Source organism: Gorilla gorilla, chromosome 10, assembly GCF_029281585.2.
Source record: "Gorilla gorilla gorilla isolate KB3781 chromosome 10, NHGRI_mGorGor1-v2.1_pri, whole genome shotgun sequence".
Lineage (NCBI taxonomy): Eukaryota > Metazoa > Chordata > Mammalia > Primates > Hominidae > Gorilla > Gorilla gorilla.
The window spans coordinates 114,037,570-114,058,223 of NC_073234.2; the positions used below are offsets into that span (position 1 = coordinate 114,037,570).

The 20,654-nt window shown below is 39.7% G+C and overlaps 1 protein-coding gene across 2 annotated transcripts in view; it reads right to left on the minus strand.

Moving 5' to 3' along the window:
• Positions 1–416: 416 nt before the first annotated feature.
• Positions 417–20,654, minus strand: part of IKBIP (IKBKB interacting protein) — a 31,283-nt gene continuing 11,045 nt past the window's right edge. The window contains exon 3 of one of the 2 annotated variants that reach the window (XM_004053726.4): positions 417–1,353. In XM_004053726.4, coding sequence (XP_004053774.2) covers positions 598–1,353 — 756 coding nt within the window. In that variant the 3' untranslated portion in view covers positions 417–597. Of the gene's footprint in view, positions 1,354–11,273; positions 13,789–20,654 lie in introns of those variants that run through there. The other variant, XM_019038363.3, reaches the window with a different exon arrangement.

The window sequence follows — 20,654 nt, forward strand, 5'->3', positions numbered from 1 at the left end:
AAGTTCTTGCTATACTATTATACACCAGCCCAAATAGACCGAGACACTGCTGTTCCTTTCCCTGTTTCCTAAAGCCATGAAGGACCCAGATAGGCTTACTTTACTTTTTTTCCCCTGCAGCTCACTGTCTGTGACCTTTCTAGTTTCTCTTCCTCTAACTGGATAAGGAATGCCGCAGCCCTGTCCCCTGAGGGGTAGTTCTTCAGTTAGGTCCCCAAACACACATGCTGGGCTCCCTGGCAGCCAGAGAGGGCAAGTGGGGATTCAGATCCTGCCCCTTCGAGATCTCCCCATGCTAACTAGCACATTCTGCTTCTCCTATGTGTGTGTGTGTGTGTGTGTGTGTGTGTGTGTGTGTGTAACAACATGTATGTCAGAAGGATGGATAAAGTTCTTGCTATATAAAGTTGCAAAAATAGGTTTTAGCATATTTATTTTGGAAAATCAACCTGTTTTAAAGTTTTATTTTTACTGTACAAAATAGGATTAAATATAAAATGACTTTTACTCCAAAATATCATTATTTCTGATTTACCAGTCTTCTCATGAGAGGTCCCATTAAAAAAATTACCTTAGTCTAATCTCAATAACGTCAAACTAATTCATATCTGAAATGTGTGCTATTTCATCTTTAATATCCTTAATCTCAGCTTGGACTATTGTTAAATTAGATATTTTTTCACTTAAGAAAGCAATTTCTTTCTCTCTTTGTAGTAAGTCGGTAACCAATCTCCCAATGCGTAGTGTTAAATCATTTACTAATGGTTCTAAACGGGAAAAGTCCTTCTTTAGATTATACACCTTTGGTTTTAGATCATTTGCAAAAGTCACTGTCTTCAGAACTTTGGCTCTGTCACTTTCTAAGCTTAGAAATCTATCTGTATGTTTGTCGAAGTCACTCTTTAGTTCGGTTAGCATCTTCTTAACAGAGTTAATTCTTTGTGAATTTTCAGATGCTGTCTTTCGGAGCGTCGCTGTTCGATCAATACTACTTGAAAGAAGATCACCTATATTTTTTACTGTATTTTTTTCTACTTTTTCTATTTTATTTTCTAGTTCTTGCACAGAATCTGTCAATGATATTACATCAGTTACTAAACCTGAAATCCGTCGTATATCTGTTTTTACACTTGTAATCTTGAGACCAACATCTTTTGCCATGGAAGTTGTACTTTGGTCTACTTTTGTAATGTCTTGAGAAAGCGTCGTCAGATTGTTGTTCAGTATATCCTGTTTTTCAGTTATCCTATTGGACCAAGTTTTTACCTCATTAATTTCTTCCTGTAGATGCTTTAGATGAGCAATTATTTGAAAAGACTTCAATTGTTCCATGATAGCTTCAGATTTCTGCCACTATAAGAAAATATAATATCACAATGATTAAATGTATTAGAAGCTTACCATTTAAAATTCATCTTAAATTTTATATTTCTTTTTAATTTTAATTTTTTTTTGAGACAGAGGCTTGTTCTGTTACCCAGGATGGAGTGCAGTGGCACGATCTCGGCTCACTGCAACCTCCACCTCCTGGGTTCAAGCGATTTTCCTGACTCAGCCTCCCAAGTAGCTGGGATTACAGGCACCCGCCCCCACCTCAGCTAACTTTTTTTGTATTTTTAGTAGAGACGGGTCTTCACCATGTTGGACAGGCTGGTCTCGATCTCCTGACCTCTGGTTATCTGCCCACCTCGGCCTCCTAAATCCCCGCCTGGGATTACAGGCGTGAGCCACCACGCCCTGCCTTATGTTATTTTTTAACTACACTTTACTGTTCTTCTGGAAAGCATATGGTAAAAGACGACTTCAAAAGTAAGAGAATTTAGAACAATGTAAGTGAATTACTAATGAATAAGAAGGAAACATTAAGAAAATTTCATGAAATGTCACTGGAAATTACATTTTTTACATTATAATATTTTCACAATTGGTCTTCTGTACAGTAATAAAATGAGCTACATGAGCCAGTGATGTGGTTTTTCAGTTGCTGGAGAAGGGAAAAGGAAGTTTCTTCCAATTGAGCTTTGCTAGGTGAGACAAGGCAACATAAGCTCTTTTTTATTTCAGCTTTATTAAGGTATAATTGACAAATTAAAATTGTATATATTTAATGTCTACAATGTAATATTTTGATATACATATCTACGCACATATTGTGAATGATTAAATCAAGCTAATGAACATATCTATCACCTCATGTATTTTTTTTTGTAGTAAGAATATTTAAGATCTACTCTCCTAGAAATTCTCTCTTTTTTTGGAGATGGAAGTCTCACTCACTCTGTACCCAGGCTGGAATGCAATGGCCCCATCTCTGCTGACTGCAACCTCTACCTCCTGGGTTCAAGTGATTCTCCTGCCTCAGTCTCCAGAGTAGATTGTACCACAGTTGTGTGCCACCACGCCTGGCTAATTGTTGTTTAGTAGTGACAGGGTTTCACCATGTTGACTAGGCTGGTCTGAAACTCCTAATCTCAAGTGATTCGCCCGCCTCGGCCTCCCAAAGTGCTAAGATTATAAGGTGTGAGCCATCGCGCCCGGCCTCTTAGCAATTTTCAAGTATATATTATTATTATTTACAGTCATCATACTATACAATAGATCTCCAGAACTTATTCATCCTGTTTAACTGAAACTTTGTATTCTTTAATCAACATTTCTCAATTGCCCTACCCTGTCCCCTCCAATCCCTCGTAACCATTCTACTCTGTACTTCTATGAGTCTGACTTTTTTAGATTCCACATATAATTGAGATCATGCAGTATTTGTCTTTCTGTGCCTGGTTCATTCCACTTAGCATAATATCCTTTAGGTTCATCCATGTAGTCACAAATAACAGGATTTCCTTCTTTTTAAAGGGAGAACAGCATTTTGTGTGTGTGCATGTGTGTTATTTATCATTCATCTGTTGATTGACACTTAGGTTGATTCTACATATCTTGGCTATTGGGAGTAATGCTGCAATGAATATGGGAGTGCAGAAAACTCCTTGACATACTGATTCATTTCTTTTGGATATATATCCAGAAGTGGGATTGCTGGATCATATGATTATTCTTAGTTTTTCTTTTTTTGAGGAACCTCCACACTGTTTTCCATAATGGCTATACTTTCCCACTCACAGTGTACAATGGTTCCCTTTTCTCCACATTCTCACCAACACTTGTTATCTTTTGTCTTTTTGATAATAAATATTCTAACAGGTGTGAGTTGATATCTCATTATCATTTTTAATTTTTCATTTCCTTGATAATTAGTGATGTTGAGCATTTTTTTCCATATACCTGTTGGCCATTACTATGTCTTCTTTTGAGAAATGTCTATTCATGTCCATAGCCCATTGTTTAATCGGGTTTTTTTTGCTATTGAGTTCCTTTTATATTTTGGATATTAAGCCATTCTCAGATTTATGGTTCATGAGTATTTTCTCCCATTCTATAGGTTGTCTCTTCACTCTGTTGACTGTTTCCTTTTCTGTACAGAAGCTTTTTAGTTTGACACAATCATATTTATCTATTTTTGCTTTTGTTGCTTGTTCTTTTCGGGTTCTATTCAAAAAAATCTTTGCCAAGACTAATGTCAAGAAGCTTTTTCCTCATGTTTTCTTCCAGCAGTTTTCAATTTCTGGTGTTACATTTAAGTCTTTAATTCATTTTGAATTGGTTTTTGTATATGGTTTGACATAAGGGTCCAGTTTCATTCTTCTGCATAGGATATCCAGTTTTCTCAACAGCATTTATTAAAGAGATGTCCTTTCCCCATTGTGTGTTCTTGGCAACTTGGATGAGAATCATTTGAACATACACTTGTAGAAGTATTTCTGGGCTCTCTATTCTGTTCCATTAGTCTATGTTTTTTTTTTTTTTTTAAATGCTAGTCTCACGCTGTTTGGATTACTACAGCTTTGTAATATATTTTGAGATCGGGTAGTGTGATGTCTCCAGCTTTGTTTTTTTTGCTCAAGATTGCTTTGGCTATTCGGGGTCTAAGGCAACTGCAAATAAGTTATAGCAAATGCTAGAATGAAGGGACCAATGTCCAAGACTATATGTCTACGCTTTATTGGCCTGTAACTTCTATGAACAGTTTTCTGGCCTATCTAACTATCCATGAGACCTTGAATAATTCAAATTCTCAAGTTCCTAGTATGTTGTTAGGCATGCAAAATATGAGGAACATAAAGATGAATATAACTCGAGTTGTGGCCTCAACTTAGTTTAGTAGAGAAGACAGATAAATAAAAGAATTTCCAAGGTTCTAAAATTCTGATTCCAAATGCAGCTGTTTTTCAACTTTTGTATGTTTCAATGTCATCCTTCTTCCCCACTATACATTATGAACTGAAAGCTCTTAAATTGTCACCTTGATTTAACTTGGACACATTAACTGATAAACATTTGGAGCCACCCAAGTGTCTGGCAACATTTTGAGTTGTTATTTTTGTTGTTGTTTGTGGTGATGGTCCTGTGTCTGTGCACACACATGTGCATGCCTATATAGCAGTGTTGGGGAGTTGAGTATTTTATCGAACTTTAAATATTTGACATTTTATTGCATTGTGCCATCAGTTAATAAAATGAAGAAGGGAAAATTACATAGCGATAAGATGGGTAGATCTCATAAACCACACAAAGTTGGATAAAGTCGTACAATTAAAACAAAGATGGAAATCAGGTAAGACTTTAGCTTCAATCAGAAGATTAGCCTATGGACTGTGTGCTCAATTATGAAGAAAAATAAATTAAGAAACAAATGTAAAATGGCTAGAAATACATTGCTAATGCATATGCCCAAAGACAGATATACAGTAATTACTCTGGAAAAAGAATCCCATTTATAATGTGTAAGTCAATCATTTGACTTTTGCATATTTAACTTTCAGCTTGTTTTCTAGGAAAGTACTATGTTGTAAAGTAGGAAATTATAACTTTCTATTAATAACCAAAACTAGTTTGATTTGACAGCATATACTGTACTACAGTATGTGCTAGTATGATCAAGAACAGTCTCTGCTTTTAGGGAGTTTGTAGTTTAGTTTGGGACACAGAATGTCGATAAATGTGTTACTTAAAATTCAGAAAAGAAGAAATAAAAAAGCTTGAGTCCAGGAGTTTGACGCTGTAGTGTGCTATGATTGCGCCTATGAATACCAACTGTGCTCCAGCCTGGGCACATAGCAAGACCCCCATCTCTAAAACAAAAAAATTGAAATTAAAATTTATAAAAACAAATAATCAGACTGTAAAACACTTTTACAAAATTAAATATGCAGTTTAATCTAAAGATATCTTTTTTTCTAAAATAATTGTGTATTTCTTCAATGTTTTCTTATCAATTATCTTTCTTAAAAAAAAAAATTGAGGCCAGGCGCGGTGGCTCACGCTGTAATCCCAGCACTTTGGGAGGCCGAGGTGGGCGGATCACGAGGTCAGGAGATCGAGACCATCCTGGCTAATGCAGTGAAACCCTGTCTCTACTAAAAATACAAAAAATTAGCCGGGCGTAGTGGTGGACGCCTGTAGTCCCAGCTACTCAGGAGGCTGAGGCAGGAGAATGGCGTGAACCCGGGAGGCGGAGCTTGCAGTGAGCCGAGATTGTGCCACTGCACTCCAGCCTGGGCGACAGAGCCAGACTCCGTCTCAAAAAAAAAAAAAAAAAAATTTTGTGATGGGGGTCTCACTATGCTGCCCAGGCTGGTCTTGAACTCCTGGCTCAAGTGATCCTCCCAAAGTGCTGGGATTACAGGCGTGAGCCACCACACCTAGCTTGAATTATCTTTCTTAAATTGTATTTGGATTACTTGGCTAATGCCAACCTTTTGAGATTATTTTGGTTATCATACATTTAGTTTTACTTAACACAAATAAAAATGAATTATGCTCAGAATATTATTTTGAGGGCAGCTTTAAAAAGAAGCATCCATATAGTTGCAAAATAATTATAATGAAGTACAGAAATGGGACAGTAGGACAAAATAATTCTAAGTAGCAACCCCCCCACTTTGCCCCATCATAAATGTTTAATTTCAAAATACACTTGAGGATTTTTCTCCTCAATTGCTTTATGCTTAAATTAATTATTGGTGGATAAGGTGGCCCAAAATGTGTTTTTTGGTAGAGAAGTGAGTTTGCGAAATATTCCTGTGGGTATGACATTAAGCAGTAGCCACAAATAGGAAGGAAACCAAGAAGTGATTGCAAAATCACATTTTATTTTTAAGGAGGAAGTTTTGCAACATAGTGTATTTGATGAAACAATCTCCCAAGGGAGAAAGGACTAGACGGCTACTTTAATCTATTTCATTACCAGGTTATCATTTATTAATGTATCTACTCTGGTAAAAGTAGCTTAATAGCAATTAAACAATTAAGATGTTGATGAATGAGCTTAGCTTATTCTTAGAAGGATCAGATTATTAGGAAGAAGCTGTTAGTAAACCTCTTTGTTTCACTTGGTTGTTTATAATAGCAATCTATCATGAACTTCTATTGATCTTTATGAAAATATAAGCTCAATACAGTGTGGTAATAGTCTACAGATTGTTGTATTAAATTATTTTAAAAATTACTTCGGGCTTGGTTAACCTATTTGCCCAGGATGGATAGAAGAGTTAGAGTCTATCAGTAGCTGAAAACAGCACATCAGTGAAGGCTGGGGATGGTGGCTCACGCCCGTAATCCCAGCACTTTGTGAGGTGGGGTGGATGGGTCACTTGAGCTCAGGAGTTCAAGACAAGCCTGGGCAACATGGTGAAACTCCATCTCTAAAAAAATTACAAAAATAGCCGGGCTGAGCTGGGAGGATGGCTTGATCCTGGGAGGCAGAGGTTGCAGTGAGCTGAGATCATGCCACTGCACTCGTCTGGGTGACAGAACCAGACCCTTCCTCAGAAAAAAAAAAAAAAAAAAAAAAAAAGTACATCAGTGATTTGATTATTTATTTATTTATTTATTTATTTATTTATTTATGAGATGGAGTCTCACTCTATTGCCCAGGCTGGAGTGCAGTGGTGCAATCTCTGCTCACTGCAACCTCTGCCGCCCGAGTTCAAGTGATTCTCCGGCCTCAGCCTCCCAAGTAGCTGGGATTACAGGCATGCACCACCACACCTGGCTAAGTTTTCTATTTTTTTTTTTTTTTTTTTTTTAGTAGAGACGGGGTTTCACCATGTTGCGAACTCCTGACCTCAAGTAATCCACCCACCTCAGACTCCCAAAGTGCTGGGATTACAGGCATGAGCCACTGCCCCCGGCCAGAATATTTATTAAATTCCTATCATATATTCAAGGTATGAGGCTAGATGCTGTCCTGTAATGTTAAACATTGCCTGGATCTACAAGCACAGCAACATGGTTCAAGAATATGATTTCTAGGTCCAATCTGCTTTCTAAAAACTTGCTATTTTTTTTTTTTTGAAACAGAGTCTTGCTCTGTCGCCCAGGCTGGAGTGTAGTGGCGCCATCTCAGCTCATTGCAACCCCTGCCTCCTGGGTTCAAGAGATTCTCCTGCCTCAGCCTCCCAAGTAGCTGGGATTACAGACGCTCACCACCACGCTCAGCTAATTTTGTATTTTTAGTAGAGACACAGGTTTCACCATGTTGGCCAGGATGGTCTCAATCTCCTGACCTCGTGATCCACCCACCTCAGCCTCCCAAAGTGCTGAAATTACAGGCGTGGGCCACTGCACCCAGCTAGGATCTTTGAATTCTATTAAAGGACCTGGAAATTTTATTGATCTGTATAATTTAAAACCATTTAGATCAGGCGCAGTGGCTCACCCCTGTTATCCCAGCACTTTGGGAGGCCAAGGATGGAGGATCCGTTGAGGTCAGGAGTTTGAGACCAGCCTGGGCAACATAGAGAGACCCTCATCTCTACTTTTTTTTATATTAAAAAAAAGGGTAAATAAGTAAATAAAACCACTTAAAGCCAAAAGTCATCTTAGGGATTATTGATATAATTCTCTCCTTTTACTATTTAAAACTAAGCCCTAGTGGCCGGGCGTGGTGGCTCACACCTGTAATCCCAGCACTTTGGGAGGCCGAGGTGGGCGGATCACCTGAGGTCAGGAGTTCGAGACCAGCCTGGCCAACAGTGAAACCCCATCTCTACTAAAAATACAAAAAATGAGCCAGGTGTGGTGACAGGCACCTGTAATCCCAGGTACTTGGGAGGCTGAGGCAGCAGAATTGCTTAAACCCAGGAGGCGGAGGTTGTAGTGAACCAAGATTGTGCCACTGCACTCCAGCCTGGGCGACACAGCAAGACTTTGTCTCAAAAAACAAAACAAAACAAAACTAAACAAAAAAAACCTAAGCCCTAAAATAAAGTGCCCAGAATATGCAGTGGCAAAACCTATTAATAGATTAGAGGAGTACAGCCTAGGACTCTTCAGCACTGCTTTTTCCTCTTCTCCAACATTTATTCATTTATTGATTCCTTCTTATGTTCAAGGGCCAAACAATTTTAGAGCACACCTACAGCTTTTGAGGGACTGAGTCTGGTTTAATGGCAACATGGTAGAGAACACATTTGACTCAATTATTGCTTTTTGAGTTATCGAGATAGTTCTACTAACAGCAGATTTGTTGTGATTTTTCTCCCCTAGTTGAACAGTAGCAGGCTCCATGGTGTAGTGAGATGTCCTTGGCCTCTGGAATTGAACAGATCTAGGTCTACAGTGTGACTGCAAGATTCCCAATGTTCCTAAGTCTCCATTTCCTTATTTGTAAAATGGGTCTAATAGCTAGCAAAGGTGTAGTAAGGATTAGTGATAATGACTAGCACAAGGTAGGTAATCAATATATAGAGCTGTTATGATGACAATAATGAAGGCTGGACGCGGTGGCTCATGTCTGTAATCCCAGCACTTTGGGAGGCCAAGGCAGATGGATCACGAGGTCAAGAGATCGAGACCATCCTGGCTAACATGGAGAAACCTCATCTCTACTAAAAATACAAATATTAGCTGGGCATGGTGGCGCATGCCTGTAGTCTCAGCTACTCGGGAGGCTGAGGCAGGAGAATCGCTTGAACCCTGGAGGTGGAAGTTGCAGTGAGCTGAGATCGCACCACTGCACTCCAGCCTGGGGACAGAGTGAGATTCCATCTTAAAAAAAAAAAAAAAAAAGGAATGATGATGATGAATGTACATCTCCTAGAAATGCTTGACATACGTGTGGGTATGTCATTTTAACAGGTGCTGAAGTGTTAGTTCTCTCCTCTCCTGCTGTGTAAAGCTGGGGTGGGGTATTTTGATTTGTATCAAATTAATAGTTTATAGGCTGGGTATGGTGGCTTACACCTCTAATCCCAGCACTTTCGGAAGTCCAGATGGGAGAACTGCTTCAGCCCAGGAGTTTCAGACCAGCCTGGGCAACATAATGAGACTGTTTCTACAAAAAAATAAAATTAGCTGGGCATGGCGGTGTGCACCTGTAGTCCCAGCAATCGGAGGAGCTGAGATGGGAGGATCCCTTGGGCCCAGGAAGTTGGAAACTGCAGTGAGCTGTGATCACGCCACTACACTCCAGCCTGGGTGACAGAGTGAGACCCTGTCCCAAAATTAATTAATTAATAGCTTATAAATTGAAATGAACAGGTGCTAGGAAAATTTGTAGAGCTTTTGTCAACTGTGCAAATATGGGGTAAGTCTACAAAGGATATATTTTTTTTTTCTTATTGAGTTTGGTAAATTTTCAGCATCATTATTGTGTAATGGTATCATATCAAAATTTGAACAATGTTATAGATTCATACAAAGGTCTACAATTAGGTTGAGAAGAAAAATACTACTACTAATTTTGTATCTTATGGGTTTTTCTATGAAGCCACACAGGCTAATAAATCAAGATTTTTGGTTATAAAATATACAAGTATAATTAGTCAATAGTTTCTGATCATTAAGCAAAATTTAAGGCAATATTACATTTAAAAATTATATATTCAAAAGTTTAAAAATAATTAGGTGCTTGTATTGTAAAAGTGATTTATTCCTGTTAACATTAAAAAAATTGATCCAGTACTTTTACTTTTTTTTTTGAGATGGAGTCTCACTGTTGCCAGGCTGTAGTGCAATGGCGTGATTTTGGCTCACTGCAACCTCTGCCTCCCGGTTCAAGCCATTCTCCTGCCTCAGCCTCCCGAGTAGCTGGGATTACAGGCGCCTGCTACCATGCCCGGCTAATTTTGTATTTTTAGTAGAGACGGGGTTTCACCATATTGGCCAGGCTGGTCTCGAACTCCTGACCTCAGGTGATCTGCCCACCTCGGCCTCCCAAAGTGCTGGGATTACAGGGGTGAGCCACTGCGCCCAGCTGATCCAGTACTGTTATGCTTTTGAGATAGGGTCTTGCTCTGTCACCCAGGCTGGGAATGCAATGGTGCAGGTCACTGCAACCTTGAACACCTGGGCTCAGCCTCCTGCGTCGCTAGGACTACAGGGATGCGCTTTTTTTTGACTTTTAGTAGACATGAGGTCTTGCCATGTTATCCAGGCTGGTCTTGAACTCCTGAGCTCAAGCGATCCTCCCACCTCAGCTTCCCAGAGTGCTGGAATTATAGGAGTGAGCCATTGTGCCTGGCCTTACTCCTCCTTACACTTTTTTTTTTTTTTTGTAGGGACGAGGTCTCACTATGTTACCCAGGCTGTCTCAAACTCCTGGGCTTAAGCCACTCTGCCTCAGCCTCCCAAAGTATTGGGATTACAAGTATGAGGCACTGTGCCTGGCCACTTTATAAGAAATTAATTGATATAAAATTTATTATCAGTTACAAAGATACAAAAATGTGTTTTAGGATATTGGTAATTTTCCCTAAAGAAAAGACTAACAATGTAATTTAATATTTGATACACAGGAAAGTTTTTGAAATTTTAAGCATCTGTGTTAAATAAATGAATGGAAGAAAGAGAGAAAGACAAATTAAGTACATCTAAATCTCTCTAATAATTTCTTAATAGGAAAATCTCTTCGTAAATACAGGATATATCTATCTAGATATCTATACATACATACAAACGCATATATACTTTAATAGTTTTCTCATGTTATACTTGTAGAAGTGCAGTTTTTTTTCTTTCCCTTGTGTCATTATAGAGAACAGTAGCCACCTTGTTTCCATTTACTTTCAGTAACCATTACCATGGTATATATAAGTTCATAATAACCTCATATTAAATGTGGTGATCGGTGAGAAAAAAATATTTAAACGTAAAGGATATAAGAGATCACATTTGCCTTGACAGGATGGAGGTTAAAACAACAAAGTTCCAGCTTACTTTATAATCTATTTTATTAGCATTAAAATAAAAGTAAACAAATAGAATTTTGTCAGTGCACGCAAATAAGAGACATTCAGAAGTCAAGAAGTGTAATTTTAAGACTGCAAAAATTAATGCTATGCCCCTTAATAACAGAACTCTCCAGGCTTATTTTCATGATTCACACTGTCTACCACAGGCCCTCCTAACGCCAGTGGAGGAGTTTGGGGGTTCTCCAAAAACTTGCAAATTTACATATTAAAACTACTTGACCACAACTACCTTTTTGTAACTGACTGCTTTCAAGTTCTTTGTGTTTAATTCCATCAAAAACTGCATTATAAAACTGGTAAGGTTATTGACAAAGACACAAGAACAAACTTCCATATTGCAGTTGACTACATTACATAATTTCAAATAAAATAAAATCAATTCATAAAACAAATTTAGTGGTGTGGTTTGGGAAATCTTTAAAATGACATATTTTTAACTATCATAGTTATTATCATAATTAATTATCAGAGTTATGTTACTTTTCCCTCAAAACAGGCCACAGGCTTATTTTTATTTATTTATTTATTTATTGAGACAGAGTCTCGCTTTGCCACTCAGGCTGGAGTGCAGTGGCGCGATCTTGGCTCACTGCAAGCTCTGCCTCCCGGGTTCACACCACTCTCCTGCCTCAGCCTCCTGAGTAGCTGGGACTACAGGCACCCACCACCACGCCCGGCTAATTTTTTGTATTTTTTAGTAGAGACGGGGTTTCACCATGTTAGCCAGATGGTCTTGATCTCCTGACTTCGTGATCTGCCCGCCTCGGCCTCCCAAAGTGCTAGGATTACAGGTGTGAGCCACTGCGCCCGGCCTATTTAAGTAAACCATCTAGAGACCATGGATCTAGCAAACTCATGTCTAACACAGTTGGAACCTAAAACCCAGGTATATAAAGATATTTCAAAGATTTATATACACATAATTCCTAAGAAAGGCCTTATGTAAGAACATACTTTCTTTGATTTTAAAAGTCTTACAAGTATCTGTAACACAGTTTAGAACCTTAACAAAAACTAAAATGTTTCCCAGGCTTTGTAGTTTTCAGAAAGTGCATATTAATTCATAGCAAAGGCACCAGGCTCTCCCTCAGGCATGTTATCTTTTATTTTACACAAAATTCCCATGAACTTGGTTGTGTGGATTCTTAACCTGCAGTGAATTACCTAAGAAAGTGAACTGGCTGAGGCAGGCACATTACCAACCAATCTGAGAGTAAGATCAGGTGACAGAAAAGGTATGAGACATAGGTTTGAAAATGGCAAATTGGGGTCATTTAGTGAAGTGGTAAATACTCTTCATTAGCCCCTGGAGACATCAATATATGTGGGTACAATGTAATAGGTGAAATTAATGATGATGTCCATTAATGCTTTAAAAAACATTAAAAATATTAAGTATCTTGTTTTAAAAGTAGAGAAATATTTTTAAAGAACTATTTCTATTTCAAATGGTTACAATGAAGTAAGTTTTAGTGCTTAAAAAGATAAGCTTTGATTATGTGGATAATCCATTTGTGTGGACATCTCATTTATTTTCCAATAATGTAGGATAAGATGAGGCATATCAAAGTAACTCAAAATCAATGGACTAATCAATTTATGTATAATGATATGGTTCATCAGAATAAATGTCATGAATTTAAAAATCACCACCAATTCCTTTATTTTCTATATTATATTCTTTTAAAGTTCCCTTTTCTCCTGTACTTGAGTATGCTATAAAATCATGAACTTTTTCTTTTAGAATACCCAGTTCATTTTGCATCTTTAATATGCTATTATCATACTGAATTCCTTCAAGGGTTTTCTGCATCTCCATTATTTCAGACACTGCTTTCAGCATATCATCTTCCATATTAAACATCTGCATAGTCAAGTCTTCCATTTTCTTTTCTGTTTCTATCAGATCCTGAGAGACTCTGAGAACAGAGTGAACAGCACTTTCGATTGTTGGCAAATGTGTCTTGCATTCTTCAACTTTGGGTTCGTAGTCGGAAAGTTTATTAGTCAGATCTTCATCTCTGGCAAAGAGGGCATGCTGTTCCTCTTCTAACTTTTCAACTGCCTTTGTATCAGAGCCTAGCTGCTCCTCTACTTGCAGGAGATCTTCTTCTTCTTGTCTTTTTACTGTTCTAATATTTCTTAGTGTGCTATCTTCCAAATCTTTTAGCCGTTCAGTGAGCAATTTTATTTTCTGCTCAGCTGAGTTAATTTGGACAGTTACTTGAGAATGTATATGTTTTGCTTCTGATTTGAAAATGTCTGTATTAATGTTCATTTCTTCTAGGCTTCTCTTCCAGAAATCCGTAATATTCTGAAATTTCTCATTAAGGCTTTGCATCCTTTGAGTGAGCACCTCTTCATTATTTTGAATGTCATGCATGATATCTTGGAGGTTGGATACTTCCTGCTCAAACTGGGTCATCAAAGACATGCATGATGTAGCTTCCTGCAGGATGCTTTCAGTAGACTCAAGCTGCATTTATAACACAAAACAATTCCCAAGGCTACTTAATAATTTTCATATTAGAGAAACACACTTTAACAATCAGGAGCATAACACATGCCACGTTAAAATTCTGAAGATGTCTAAAATATCCAAGTATATCAGAATCAGACTGACAAAGCTATTTATTACATTAATAGTTTTCACAAATACGTTAACCCTGCATTGTTTTATTTATTTATTTATTTATTTATTTATTTATTTTTTAGACGGAATCTCGCCCTGTCACCCAGGCTGGAGTGCAGTGGAGCAATCTCAGTTCACTGCAACCTCCGCCTCCCAGGTTCAACGTATTCTCTTGCCTCAGCTTCCTGAGTAGCTGGGATTACAGGTACGCGCCGCTATGCCTAGCTAATTTTTGTATTTTTCGTAGAGATGGGGTTTCACCATGCTGGCCAGGCTGGTCTTGAACTGTTGACCTTTAGTGATCCGTCTGCCTCGGCCTCCCGAAGTACTAGAATTACAGGCGAGAGCTGCCGCGCCTGGCCAGCACTATGTTAAAAAAAAAAAAAAAATACACCTGAACACATAATCCTAGATATTTCAGCATTTCTTTGGAAGCATATTCAAGAGAAAAGTAATGTTAAAGGGCCTGAAATAGATGCAATTTCCTCCTTTTAACTCTAATGGTAAGTAACTTCGATGTCAGTTTTCTTTTTTTTTTTTTTTTTGAGACGGAGTCTCTCTCTGTCGCCCAGTCTGGAGTGCAGTGGCGTGATCTCGGCTCACTGCAAACTCCGCCTCCCGGGTTCAAGCCATTCTCCTGCCTCAGCCTCCTGAGTAGCTGGGACTACAGGCGCCCGCCACCACACCCGGCTAATTTTTTGTATTTTTAGTAGAGACGGGGTTTCACTGTGTTAGCCAGGATGGTCTCGATCCCCTGACCTCGTGATCCGCCCACCTCAGCCTCCCAAAGTGCTGGGATTACAGGAGTGAGCCACTGCGCCTGGCCCTCGATGTCATTTTTACGGTTTTTTGGCTTTTTAGAAACTGCAACTTTGTATAAAATTTGATATCTTTCCTAAAATCCTATAATTCTGGAAGGGTTTCTGCCAAAAATTTTTTTTGACCAACCTCTTGCAGAGAAAGTACTAGAATCAGGTCTTACAGATACAAAGGCAAAAATGAATTAAAAAACAGTTTAGTGAGACAAGTCAAATTGAATGGTAAAGTGTTTTAAGTATTTGTAAATTATGCTAAGCCTCTGGCACCTCCTAATCTGTATCTGGAATATAGAAGGCCAAGTCATAGACCTCTTTTAGTCTACACTTAGATAACAGCTTTAGAGACTACAGGAAGGCCTAGAAATAATCATTAATTTATTACGTGCTTGCAGCATTATGCTGAAGACATAATACTGAACAAGACAGAAAATACTGCCCTTAAGCAGCTTTGTTTAATCGACGAGAAAGACAAGTGTATATGCACTATGACAGGTGAAGAGCTATGGAAGCACTCAGGTGGTGACCCAACCTAGACTTCAGTGATGAAGGAAAGTATTTTAGAAAAAGTAATATCTAATATCTGCTTCCAGTTGCTTGCTCTCTAAATTAGCCTACACACTACTACTAGACTAAGCTTTTAAAAACTGGTATGCCTATCATGGTACACTGTTACAAAACCTTTGATGTTTCCTAATACCTCTAGGATAAAGTCTCAAATTCTCTAACCTCTCCCTATGCTAGCCTCCTCTCCTCTTTATTTAGTTACATTATCCTTACTTCAAGGCTCAGACCGGATCTCAGCTCCTCAGAGCAGCATTTCTTCCACAGCCCTAGCCCTGACAACCTGAATTCCTGTAGCACCTATTACACATGTATTTGCCACATATTTGCCACTTAGCACATACAATTCAAAAATTTTGAGGGTTCACTCTGTGCCAGCCTTGTGTGAGACAGTGGAGACAAATACAGCATAGTCCTTGATTTCACAATTTGATTGGGAGACAGTGTTTAGATCTTCCACATCATATATTCTAGAGTCCCAACAAGATCTACTGCGTACCCTGTGTGAGGTAGTTCAATTATCAGGTACTAGAGAAATGGAGATAAAAGATGCAGTGTATGCTCTAAAGAGGAGTAAAGGAGATAAACTAGCAACCAAAAAAATCACAGTAGATTATAAGTAGTGTCACAAAAGAATTAGCACAGGGGGCAATGGATGCTTTGAGGAGAGATAAAAAGTTAGGAGGGCAATGCGAAAAGGACTGGAAGTGACTCCAAAATTGGAATCATTAACAGACTGATTGATGAATTAGCAGGGTGAAGATGTGAAAGCTTCTAAATTTCAAAGGAGAAGAGACCATGTCTTATGCCTCTGTGTAATCCCTACATCTCAGAGTACAAAGAATATGTTTGTTGATGCTTAGGAAGAATGACCCTAAGCCTTCTAGGTCCACCCCAATCAAGACCTAAAGAGTATGCAACAAGAATGACTAACACCACTCTGAAATGTTGTTTAAAATTTATTTTAAGGGTTAGGCATGGTGGCTTACGCCTTAATCCCAACATGTTGGGATGCCAAGGCAGAAAGACTGCTTGAGCCTAGGAGTTTGAGACCAGCCTGGGCACAAAGCAAGACCCTGTCTCTATAAAACAAACAAACAAAATTAGTTGGGCATGGTGGTGTGCGCCTGTAGTCCCAGCTACTTCGGAGGCTGAGGTGGGAGGATTCCTTGAGCCCAGGAGTTCAGGGTTGCAGTGAGCTTGATCATGCCACCGCATTCCATCCTTGGTGAGTGAGCAAGACCCTGTCTCAAACATACATACATACATACACACACACACACATTTAAAGAAAACAAACAAAAAAATCCAAAGAAATAAAAACCTCTTTTAAATGTACACATACAGCCATAATACAAGTGCCTTTTAAAATCAATTATGAGAAATACTAACCATTAACATGGTTAGGTTTAGTTGTTTTATTAGCAGTATTTTGAAGAGGCAAGCTTATCCTCAACTAAGGTAATGTCCTGTTTAGGAGGTTCATCAGAGCCTCACTATAATCTGAAAGCAGTATACCCCAAGTAAGTGCAAGATGTTATAGATTTAATCTGCAAATATTTAGTGACTAGTATGCCACAGTAGCTAGCATTTATGGGCCACCAACATATTCTAATCGTTTTTCATTTTTATTTACTAAAAAAATTTTTTTTGTAGAGATGGGGTCTCACCATGTTGCCTGGGCTGGTCTCAAACTGCCGGGCTCAAGTGATGTTCCCAACTTAGCTTCCCAAAGTGCTGAGATTACAGGCATAAGCCACCACACCGGGTCTCATTTTTTCTTAAAGAAAGAGCTAGTAGGGCCGGGTGCGGTGGCTCACACCTGTAATCCCAGCACTTTGGGAGGCTGAGGCGGGCGGACCACCTGAGGTCGGGAGATTGAGACCATCCTGGCTAACACAGTGAAACCCCATGTCTACTAAAAATACAAAAAATTAGCCGGGTATGGTGGCACATGCCTGTAATCCCAGCTACTTGGGAGGCTGAGGCAGGAGAATTGCTTGAACCCAGGAGGCGGAGGTTGCAGTGAGCCAGATCTCCCCACTGCACTCCAGCCTGGGCAACAAGAGTGAAACTCCGCCTCAAAAAAAAAAAAAAAAAAAAAAAGAGCTAGTACTTTATTAGTGCTTGATTGTTTTCAAAGAATTTGTATATAAAGTAAGTCCTCACTTAACGTCATTGGTAGGTTCTTGGAAACTGACTTTAAATGGAACTATTCAGAGCAGCTCCTCCAACAACATTGTTTCGATGTCCTTTCATTACAACGTAGATGAGAAAAAAATTGGTTTCATTATACACTTCACTTAAAATCGTAGTTTCCAGGAACCTATTGATGACCAGGAACCTATTGATGACGTTGAGGACTTACTGTATATCTCATCTGATCTTTATAAAAATCTTATTATTTCTCACTTAATAAATGATGAAATAGAGACCAAGATAAGTTATAGTGATTTGTCCAAGGTCACACAGTTGGGATGGGTGTCCATGTCTAGCTGTTTTCCCCTCCATCTGGGTTATGCTGCCCTTTAGGGCCACCTTTGTGAAAAGGGACCTCTTATTACATTACTCCCAGGGCAGAATGGGAGAAAAAGCTACGAAAAGACTGAATATTTCTTTTTTTTCTTTTCTTTTTTTTTTTTGAGACGGAGTTTCGCTCTTGTTGCCCAGGCTGGAGTGCAATGGCATGATCTCGGCTCACCACAACCTCCACCTCCCAGGTTCAAGTAATTCTCCTACCTCAGCCTCCTGAGTAGCTGGGATTACAGGCATGCACCATCACGCCCAGGTAATTTTTTGTATTTTTAGTAGAGATGGGGTTTTTCCATGTTGGTCAGGCTGGTCCTGAACTTCTGACCTCAGGTGATCCACCTGCCTTGGCCTCCCAAAGTGCTGGGATTACAGGTGTGAGCCACCACGCCTGGCCAAGACTGAATATTTTTTGGATTCTATAATGATATTTTAAAAATCTGCTTCAAAAGCTTTTTTTTTTGAGATGGAGTCTCACTTTGTTGCCCAGGCTGGAGTGCAGTGGTGCAATCTCGGCTCACTGTGACCTCTGCCTCCCCAGTTTAAACGATTCTCCTGCCTCAGCCTCCTGAGTAGCTGGGACTACAGACACACGCTACCATGCCCAGCTAATTTTTGTGTTTTTAGTAGAGATGGGGTTTCATCATGTTGGCCAGGCTGGTCTTGAACTCCTGACCTCAGGTGATCCACCCACCTCGGCCCCCCAAAGTGCTGGGATTACAGGTGTGAGCCACCGTGCCCAGCCTGGCCAACATGGTGAAACCCCGTCTCTACCAAAAATACAAAAATTAGCCGGGTGTGGTGGTACACACCAGTAGTCCCAGCTACTCGGGAGGCTGAGGCAGGACAATCACTTGAACCCGGGAGGCGGAGGTTGCAGTGAGACAAGATCGAGCCATTGTACTCCAGCCTGGATGAGAAAAGTGAAACTCTGTACCACTTCCGACCTCCCCCACAAAAAAAAAAGAAAAAAAAAAGGAGAAATCTTGTTCAAAATAAGTTTTCAATAGCTTTTATTTATATTTATTTATTTATTGAGATGGAGTCTCACTCTGTTGCCCAGGCTGGAGCACAATGGCGCGATCTCGGCTCACTGCAACCTCCACCTCCCAGGTTCAAGTGATTCTCCTGCCTCAGCCTCCCGAGTAGCTGGGATTACAGGCGCCCACCACCACGCCCAGCTAATTTTTGTATTTTTAGTAGAAATGGGGTTTCACCATGTTGGCCAGGCTGATCTCAAACTCCTGACCTGGTGATCTGCCTGCTTCGGCCTCCCAGTGTGCTGGGATTACAGGCGTGAGCCACCGCGTCCGGCCTTCAATAGCTTTTAATTAAATATGTGAAGTTTTGGCAAGGCACAGTGGCTCACACTTGTAATATCAATTCTTTGGGAGGCAGAGGCAGAAAGGTCATTTGAGGCCAGGAGTTTGATACCAGCCTGGGCAATGTAGCAAGACCCCGTCTCTCCAAAAAATTAAAGAAAAAAAAATTAGCTGGGTGCAGTGGCATGCCTGTTAGTCCCAGTTACTTGGGAGGCTGAGTTGGGAGGAGTGCTTGAGCCTGGGAGGTTGAGCTGTTATTCCAACACTGCACTCCAGCCTGGATGACAGAGTGAGAGCTGGGATGACAGGGAGAGACTCTATCTCAAAAAAAAAAAAAAAAAAAAAAAAAAAAAATATATATATATATATATATATATATATATATATGAAGTTTCTTGCCCCTGGGATTTCTTCTAATGGTATGTTAGAGTTCCCCCAACAGCTACAACCAGATTCCAATTTTTTTTTTTTTTTTTGGGACAGTCTCACTCTGTTGCCCAGGCTGGAGTGCAGTGGTGTTATCTCAGCTCACTGAAACCTCTGCCTCCCAGGTTCAAGCAATTCTCATACATCAGCCTCCCAAGTAGCTGGGATTACAGGCATGAACCACCATGCCCAGCTAATACTTTTGTATTTTTAGTAGAGACAGGGTTTCGCCACGTTGGCCAATCTGGTCTTGAACTCCTGACCTCAAGGTGATCCGCCTGCCTTGGCCTCCCAAAGTGCTGGGATTACAGGCATGAGCCACTACGCCTGGCTCAGATTCCAATTTGAGCCCTATGTGAAAATACCAACTCCTTTGCAGCTCCTTCCCCAAATCCCTTACACTCACCATCCATGGAATCCCCTGGCATTTGTGAGGGATACTTAATTTTCCTCCATGGCTTTTCTCTTCTGGAGGATTATATGCTCATCCTGTGCATGGGGCTGCAGGGACTTGGATGCTCCATTTCATCTCTATTTTTACAACATCCTTACCCACCCTGGTGCCAAGCATAGGTCCTTGCTTACCTTGTGACATGAGCAAAGGTTTAGTGAATGAATAAATGAACAAAAAGCCATATTTCCCAATGATAGCTTGGTCCCTGGTACCCAGAAAAGGCCTACATGATGCCTTATTGATCACAGCTGACTTTGACTTTCTCCTGAGAGGTGTGGGAGTTACAAAAATGTTTATTTGTCTCACATTTCTAAGAATCACAGTAATAATGCATCTGGTAGAAATCAGCAACTTGAAGGAACACAATATAGACATGGTATTATTTTAATTTTCATTGGAATTCTTATTTGGCTACAGGACAAATAGTTACTTTTAGGCTAGCCGTTCTTTTTTTTTAATTCTTTTTTTTTTTTTTTTTTGAGATGGATCCTCGCTCTATAGCCCAGGCTACAGTGCAGTGGTGCGATCTCGGCTCACTGCAACCTCCACCTCCCAGGTTCAAGAGATTTCTCCTGTCTCAGCCCCCCGAGTAGCTGGGAT